This window comes from Myotis nattereri (genome assembly GCF_964212035.1).
Source record: "Myotis nattereri genome assembly, chromosome: 7".
In the NCBI taxonomy this organism is placed as follows: domain Eukaryota; kingdom Metazoa; phylum Chordata; class Mammalia; order Chiroptera; family Vespertilionidae; genus Myotis; species Myotis nattereri.
Genome location: NC_138082.1, coordinates 49,680,921 through 49,689,969, shown reverse-complemented (window position 1 = coordinate 49,689,969; position 9,049 = coordinate 49,680,921). Strand labels below are relative to the sequence as shown.

Here is a 9,049-nt window from a genome sequence, read left to right as displayed (position 1 = left end):
CTCACTGACCTCCTCCAACCCTATGGGAGTACAAAGCCGTCCTCCCAGTCGTCTCCTTCTGGACTGACCTAACGTTGTAGGGTCAAGTCAAGAGCCAGAAACGATTTAGCAAAGCTGCATTTCTACACGGAAGCACACATTCCAGGAGCTGGCCCTCCTACACGATGTTTTGAAAATGGCTCACACACCTGAGCGTATTACTGATGAAAGGACTTTTGGTGTTTCAGGACAACCTGGAGCCACCCATGTTTCCGATGCAGAAAGGCTCCCTGAACCTCCTGAGACAGAAATGGGAATCCAGCGACTACCAGAGAAGTGAGTGTTGTCCTGGGGGCAGTCGTTGCAAGCTCTTCCAGCCTCGAGAAAGCAACGTGCTTGAACCTGAGAGAGAGGTCGTGTCAGCACCTGGGCCTGCAGGTGCCCACGGTCTGCCGGGCAATGCAGAAGAGCTATTGAGCTCAGAGCCTGAAGAGAAGGGCCCTGAGGATGAGAGTGACAATGTCAGGGAATGCAGCCGGCCCCACGTGCTGAAGGAGGATTCCGTGGGTGGTCGGCGCAGGATAGAGCGTTTCTCCATCGCCCTTGACGAGCTGAGGAGTGTGTTCGAGGCTCCGAGGAGTGGAAACAGACCAGCCGGACCAGCTGAGCATGGCAGAAAGGTAAGGAGCCACGGATTAAGAGTCAAAGTTTACAGTTGACAAGCTAGACACCTTGTCTAGCCTGCCATTTATTTCTAAGTGTGTATTTTTCCCCCCTCACCTGTACTCTAGACAGATGTCCTGAAGCAACCGCATAATATGGTGTGAAATGTGGCAGCCTCTATTATTAATTTCCTCTGTGGTCTTTTCCAATGGGGACTCGACCTCCTTCACCCCCACAAAACAGCTCTGATAGGTCCTCATCTGCTGATGTTTCTTTGTGTATGTGCCTTGTTTGCACAACTAGGTTGTAAGTTCCTTAGAGGCAAGGACAGTTTCTTACCACTCTTTGTACTGCAAATAGCAAACAAATGGTGCTGCACGTAGCCAGAGCTCAGTGAGAATTTATCAGTAATGATGGTGAAATGGAACAAGTGAAGGCTTCAGAACCACAGTGACCTAGTTTTTAATCCTAAAACCTGCCATTTACTTCTCTAGCTGCATGACACTTAACCTTGTGAATACAAATGTCTTAATCTGCTACTTTACAGGGATCCTGTGAGGATTATTGATTATTTAAACCACTACACAGAGAGTCTGGAATCTTTTGCAGTACATGACGATCACGCCTCAGCGATTATGGTGGACTTTAATGTCTCGTATAAAATATGTCTATTAGCTAAAGGGGTGATTCAATGAAATGCAGAAAGCAGGATTAGCAGCATCGTTAGTGGAAGCCACATTTATACTTCTGTTGTCAATTAAGAGCAACCACTGTTTAAACTGAAACTGCTTGAATTTATCACCTTCATTAGACTCCCTCCATAAGAGATTATATTTGAATTTCATAAATAATTAATAAATGATCTCAGGTTTTCCACTGGGAAGCAAACTCCATGTTCTGTTAATGTTTTACCTGGTGACAGTTATTAGAAAGGTACAGTCCTACTCATACTAATGGATAATTAGCCTTCAGAGAAGGCTTCACAGAAATAGAAAATTGTTCCAAATAAATTATTTTGCTAATACTTGCTTTCAGTTTTCCTATTGGGACATATATTGTAGTTACAATGAGGCCATTTTTGTATATCAAATAACTTGATTTGGTTTAATGAGAAAATAGGATATGAAGTTATATTTATAGTTTTTATTGAAACTAAGGGATTTCTCAAAAATGCAACCACTTGCCAATCCTTAATTTGATAATTTTCCCCCTCCTTTTCATGCCATAGGTTCAGTTCTTTTTGTGTATAACTTTATAATATCTTTTAGCTGGATGCTAGGGGTTGGGGTACACTTAACATAGATATTTATAGTTTTATTTCTTTCTATCTGAACAAATTAAGTAAAGTCACAGAACAGTTTCCTTTCAATCTCTGCTGACTTAGTGTAACACGTTTGGATATTTACCAGTGATAATTGACAAAAGAAATAGTCAAAGGTAGAAAAATTCATCCTTATAAATTCTGTAACATAACCTATTCTCACCTGGAGCATGTGTAGCTGCTTAAATGTAATCGTAAGAAAATGAGACATTAATAAGTGTTTCTAGTTAAAAGGATAAATTACTACTATTGGTATTACATGTGATCTTGGGATCTGGTGCCCATTAAAGTAATTATGGAAAGAAGCAGATATATGAAAACCACCAGCTGGTTTACAAAAATGGAACTTACTATACTTGGTTCTAAGGTATAGTAAGTTGGCATTTCCCTACATAAATGAAACATGGGTTGTGAATTTAGAAATGTCTCGTGCACAGCAGGGACCCTTGATTTTTTAGAGCCATTTTACATAAATAGATATTAGGAAAGTTTGCACAACTCTCTTTATAAATTCCTTATGACTTCTAGAACAAGCAGAAAAAAAAGGAAAGAAAAAATAAGAAGCCTATGAAGACTTAAATTTCTTCCTTACAATTAATCATTTTTTTTGTATTATTAGGCATGTGAAAGGAATCCTAGCTCAACTTAATTCAAAATTATATATTTCACACCAAAGCATAGTAATTATAAATAACATGACCCTGTTTTTATAGATCCTTTTCTTCTTTCTGTTATCAAAACTTCATTATTATAGAGTAATGTGATAATGTTTACTTGCAAAAATCATACAACAATATTCAAACAGAACAAGACAGTGTGAATTTCTTCTTCTTTTAAGCTCCCAATTGCTATCTATAGAGCTTGAATAGTGAGGCCACTGCGACGTGCCCTCAAAGTATCCCTTCAGCCTTTACTATGATCCCAGTGTAAATGATGGGTTTCTTGGTTCAATTAATTAATTTTGCCTTTATTCTAGTCATGTCTCCAAATGGTAACTTATCTGATCTTCACAGTAGAATACTTAATGACTTCCAGTTATAATCTTTCCCTCACACCCCCACCACTTATGCGGTCAGGTTGAATTTACCTAATGCCCCAACAGAGATTGTTTCTATCATTACTCAGGCCATAGGTTGACAAAGACCATTCAAACATAAGCTGAACTTGATCAAATAAAGGCAGCTCGATATCACATCCTAGTCATGCTGCCTCAGAATGCATTGATTCCATCTCTTGTGTAATTGTTGACTTGAAGAGTATGCCTATACAGGGCTGGGGACTATGGAAATGTATGTGCATCAATGATGAAACAGCATATAAGTAATCAAATATGGTATAGTTTCCAGAATACATTATTTTCATTTCCTCCAATAATCAAAGCCTCTAGTTTTTTTATTTAGTGACCAAATTGTCATCGCCTACTTTTTAGTTCTGCATAAAATCAGGCCGTTAAAAGCACAGGTGAATCCTGGCTTGCAGTTTGGCTTCCTCAACAAAATCACTTCATTAGATGCTTGACATTATGTTTGCTCCTTAAAACCCAGGCATGTGGGGACTTGGGGATTAATTTATTTCTCATCTCAGAGCAGGAAGCACCACTTCTCTGTCACAGCATTCAGACTCCCCCATCTCCCACCCTCCTCTCAACAATGTTCCTGAGCTAATTTGTCCAGCGTGATTTATATTATAAAACCATTTGACAGGACAGAGGCGATTATAATCACCAAACTCTCAAAAATATAAATATTTTTTCCTATGTGAAGACTTTAAAAGATTTTTGACGAAATAAATTATTTTTTCTTTGCTTAAAAATAGGCAAGTAGTGATTTGTAGAGTTGAAGTTTACTGAGAAAGATCACCATATTTTTATGTGATAGGACATATTACATAGAATCATAATTTTCATTTTATAATAGCATAATATTTGATGACTAAGGGTCAATTGGAAACCTTGGGTCAGCTACTTCCTCATTGCATAAATTTGAATGAGTTATTTCACCTCATTAATCCTTAATTTTTATGTATATAAAATGAGGAAATTAATACAGCACAGGATTTTTTGTGCACATAAAAATTATATAACCCCTGACGGAGAAGTGGTATTTAAGAGGTAGCACTAAGTGAAACTTAAGAAATAGTACCAACATAGCACCAAATGAATATTTCTTCTATTCTGTCTTCTCTGATATCATTTCTGTAATTTAGTACATATCCTTGGGGAAATATTTAATCTCAATGGCCTTCTGTTTTCTTACCTATAAAGGCAGAGGCTTACAGGATGGTTTCTAAAAATGGAAAGGCATTTTCAGCAAATAAATTCTTATTTCACATCTAACAACACCTTAGTTCAGCGGTTCTCAACCTGTGGGTCGCGACCCCTTTGGGGGTCGAACAACCCTTTCACAGGGGTCACCTAAGACCATCCTGATGTCAGATATTTACATTACAATTCATAACAGTAGCAACATTACAGTTATGAAATAGCAACGAAAATAATTTTATGGTTGGGTCACAACATGAGGAACTGCATTTAAAGGGCCAGAAGGTTGAGAACCACTGCCTTAGTCTTTTGCAAATGCCCCACTTACGGGGAATCTTATTGACTATTCCGTGGAGCAAATGCTAATGAAACTTTCCAACAGAAAATAATTTGTTAAATTATACTTTTCAAAGCTTTATTAAAACCTAGAGCGAGAGATGCTTGCCACCTTCATTGTCCTTTCCAATTAATATAAAAAGTCACTGGCATTTGGGGACTGAAAATCTAAATTCAAAAGAGGTGTAAACAGGGTATAAAAGTGTTTATCGTATTTTTACACACACACACTGACAGAACAATTAAACTTAGACTCAAATACACCATAAGGATGGGCCATAATGTTTTGTTTCATTTTATGCAAGTTTTTCTCAGTGGAGTAATTTGTTGTTGTTTTTCAACTGTTAGTACTCTTCGGTTGTTCATTTCATTCGTTTGTATGTTTGTTATTTTACTGTCTCCTGTCCAGAGTTTTATGTTATTTGAGGGGGGTAGGGGTGGCAGTGGCGGGTGAGGGAGGAAATAGCTCTGTGATCTGATGCTAAAATTCCCAACTGCACACATTTGCATGGCTTTAGAGACTTTAAGAGGAAACTGCTATCTCGTCTCATTAGTGTCTCAGGGTGACATATGTACTCACAATATGACGTTGTTAAAAATGTAGTGCCAATAGCCACAGAGAGATGTTAAGCAATGCTGACTCAATCTTCAGCTGGGAAAACTGCTGTCAATTCATGTATTGGCATTCTTTAACAGTTTACTTGGAAGACGAGGGAGGGTTTCCATCACGGTGTTATAAGAATCCTGACCAGCTCTGCTGCCTCTGTTGTGAACCCGCTTTCTTTTAATCATTCCATAGATGTTTATCCAACATTTCTTCTTACTGACCAAATTCGTACAATGAGTTTCATACACCACTCTTTTTCCACTGATTTTCATACTCTACCAGGTTCTCTAGGAGAATCCTCTCACCACCCAGATCCGCTAAAGGGGATAATTTTTTAAAAATTGGTAAATTACATTGAAAAGGATGATTTTGAAGAACTTTGGTCTCTATTCAGGGCCTTTGACTAACCAAGGGCCATGGAGATGATGTTTCAATCACCAAAAGTTCCCCAGCAAACCAAAGGCCATCTTGAGAGAAGTCAACATAGGCATTCCTTCAATAACTCCCAAACAGATAAACTTCCATTTACTGTGGAGAAACCTGGAAGAAACCAGCTTAGCTAAATGATCAAAGTTAGTATCACTGATGTCACAGCAGCCTCAATCTCTGTAATACATTGCCAGCCCTCCAAAATGCTCACCCTCTTTTGGGTGGGATAAGATATATTGTCTTTGGATGGATTTCCCAATTGCTCCTACAGTTTTTCCTTCTGTTTTGAGGTAGGTCCTCTGCTTCTGTCTGGTCTTTCTCACTGCAGACCAAGCCCCATGGTTGATACAGTAAAACCTTTTCTAATGTAGTAGCTATTTAAATAAAAAATTCAAACAGTCCTTTATCCTAACTTAAAAGTCTAGCATCTTTTGTCAGGGTTGAAAATTTTAAAATATTCAGTATGGAGTGCTGTGCAGGCCCTGATAATTCAGAATGGGTGTGGCTATAACAGTAGGCGCAGCAGTCTTGGTACCCTCTTTCTGGACATGAACCAATGTTTTAGACACCAAACTGTATTCTTATTTTAGCATTTGTTTAGCACTCACTATATTTTGCATGGAAAACAAATAGTTAATACATTTTCTTACTTGGAAATATATTTCTTTGTCTGTTTAATGTGTAGTGCAGAATGAATGCAATGAGTTCCAAACACCTGAAACAAATTCAAGCTCCATTAATGTTTCATATCTATACCAACTACAAAATATGATGATTTATGATACTTAATAGTATACTAACTTGCTTTATGTCAGTGTAAGTCATTTACTGGATGCTGCGAGACAAATTGCTCTTAAGCATAGTAATGTATCATAATGCACACAGTTCTCTTTCCCACCCCCACGCATGGAAGCATGTCAGGAGTATACATTAAATTAATCAAAATGTTCGTATTTCAACCTTAAAATCATAATTTTATTAATAAAAATGATATAAAATATTTGAATGTCTGACTATAATGATTTAATATTTTAAAATCTAATCTCTTTCCCATTTAACTTTATTTTTATTTGTTAGGGGCAATTTTTTCTTTGTTTGAAATATGTTTGAAATTCTCATAGGACAGGAAATTCAAGCTATGAAACAACAACAATCAAAACCAGGAGTTCCACAGACAAATTTCTCTCTCTCTCTCTCTCTTTCTCTCTCTCTCTTTTTCTCTCCCTCTCTCCCACACACGCGTGCGTGCACGTACACACACACACACACTAATACATAGGCTTTTAAAAATATCTCATATATGAAATCTGAAGAAAAAAATAAACTGATGAACAAAATAGGTCCAGACACATAGAAACATAGAACAGACTAGGAATCTCAGAGGGAAGGCAGGGGTCAGGGGGTGGATACGGAGAGATTAACAAGAGAATTTATGAGCATACTAGAGGCTTGGTGCCCAAAAATTCATGCACTTGGGAGGGGGGGGAGTCCCTCAGCCCAGCCTGCGGGAATCAGGCCTAAGCTGGCAGTCAGATATCCCTCTGGCAGCATGGGAGCCCACGGGGAGCGGGCCTAAGCTGTCAGTTAGACATCCTTAGTGCTAAGGAGGAGGTGGGAGAGGCTCCTGCCACCACCGCTGTGCTCGCAGCCATCAGCCCAGTTTGTGGCTGAGCGGAGCTCCCCCTGTGGAAGCACACTGACCACCTGGGGGCAGCTCCTGCATTGAATGTCTACCCCCTGGTGGTCAATGTGCATCATAGTGACCGGTCATTCCTGGTTGTTCTGCCATTAGGGTCAATTTGCATATTACCCTTTTATTATATAGAATATGCATAACCCATACTGTGGTGAAGGCTTGGAGGTGGGCAGGTGTGGTGTGGAGAGGGTCAATGGGAAAAAAGGGACACATGTCATACTTTCAATAATAAAGATAAATTATATATATATATATATATATATATATATATATATATATATATATACAAACACACATACATATATATATGTATATGTGTGTATATATATATGTAAAATTCATATCTAAAAGTAAAATTGAGAAGTTGAGGCACATGTGTCAGTATCTCTAAGACTTACTCATCCAGAACCAGCAATTGTGTTTTCACTGAGACCTGGGGTTCTGGGGTGCTGTTTGGCTTACAGCTATGGCGCTGTGCTGCTGCAAAGGGCCTGCAAGTAGAAACTGCTGAGCACTGGTATTTGCCAGGCATTCTGAGGGCTTCATGGACATTGCTGCCACTGAGTACGGCCTCTTAAGAGTAAGAATTATCATGATTCCCATGTTACAGCTACAGGGCGCAGAAGCTAAACTTCTCCAAGGGCACACCATTGGTAAATAATAGAGCAGGGATTTATTCAGAGCCCACAGTATTAAAAATACTACTCTGATGCTCTCTGGACCCATGCTGTCCACTTTCATACACGATCTCACAGCTGTGTTTCTGGTATGAATGGATCCCAGTCAGTCATGGAAATCATCATAACTTTTACGTGTTCAGTGCCACAAATGTTGCCGAATATCCTTGAATCTGAGCTACATGTCTTTTAACGTGTGAACATCTTTGAAATTGGCATACTTCTTATAGTCAATGGTATTTCATAGTTTGTCAGGATTTTCCCCCTTCTTAGAGGTACATAAAATAATGATGTCATTTTACTTTTTTATATTCTAAATACATATAACCTAATTAAAAAGTCATTGAACATACTAGTGGCTCAGTGCATGGATTTGTGCACATTGTAAGGAAATGAATTAGAAGAAATATTTTAGTGTCGCTATTCACCCTTTCTCTATAATAGAAGTGTCAACCAAATTCACAATCGACAATGACAGATCGAAACACACATGTGCTATTGGCACCAGTGAGAGCTTTATATGTATTGCATATGCGTGAGTCAACTTAGCCTTTTATATATATACAATAAACTTGCTTAATTAGACCTGCTTTCTCATTCAGCTAAACTTTTTCCAGCCCAGTGAAGCACCCCACCTTCTCTTTCAGGTAATTGTCAGCAACACAGCAGTAAATATCAACACAAACCAGATTATTATTGTAGATCATGCAGGGAGAACAAAGGGTAAAATATTTAACTGCAGCAGTGTTTGACTATATTCTGCGCAGTGAGAAAACCTGAAGTCATTCTCAAGATCCACAATTTCTTACTTTTCAGTCGGGTCAAGTTTCTAAACTTTCTAAATCTCCATTTTCTGGCTAATGAAAAGAAAATAGGATTCCATCGAGTCTTCTATCTACCCACTCCAGGACTTCTGTGAGGATCAAATGAGATGAGGCACGGGAAAACGCTTCACAGGTATTTGGTTAAAGTATAAAATGTTTGAACCTGGCTATAAAGCAAGTCTTGTTTCTGGGCTGAAGAAACTCCAAGGAGGCTAGTCACTAGGGAGAGGAAACCGGGTGTTGCTACGTGACATCAT

General features: G+C 38.6%; 1 protein-coding gene across 1 annotated transcript in view; it reads left to right on the top strand.

Annotated features, from left to right (window-relative positions):
- Positions 1-245: 245 nt before the first annotated feature.
- Positions 246-9,049, top strand: part of XIRP2 (xin actin binding repeat containing 2) — a gene marked incomplete at its 5' end in the record, with an annotated part of 257,546 nt that continues 248,742 nt past the window's right edge. Inside the window, one exon of the mRNA XM_081095194.1 lies at positions 246-659. Coding sequence (XP_080951320.1) covers positions 246-659 — 414 coding nt within the window. The remainder of the gene's footprint in view (positions 660-9,049) is intronic.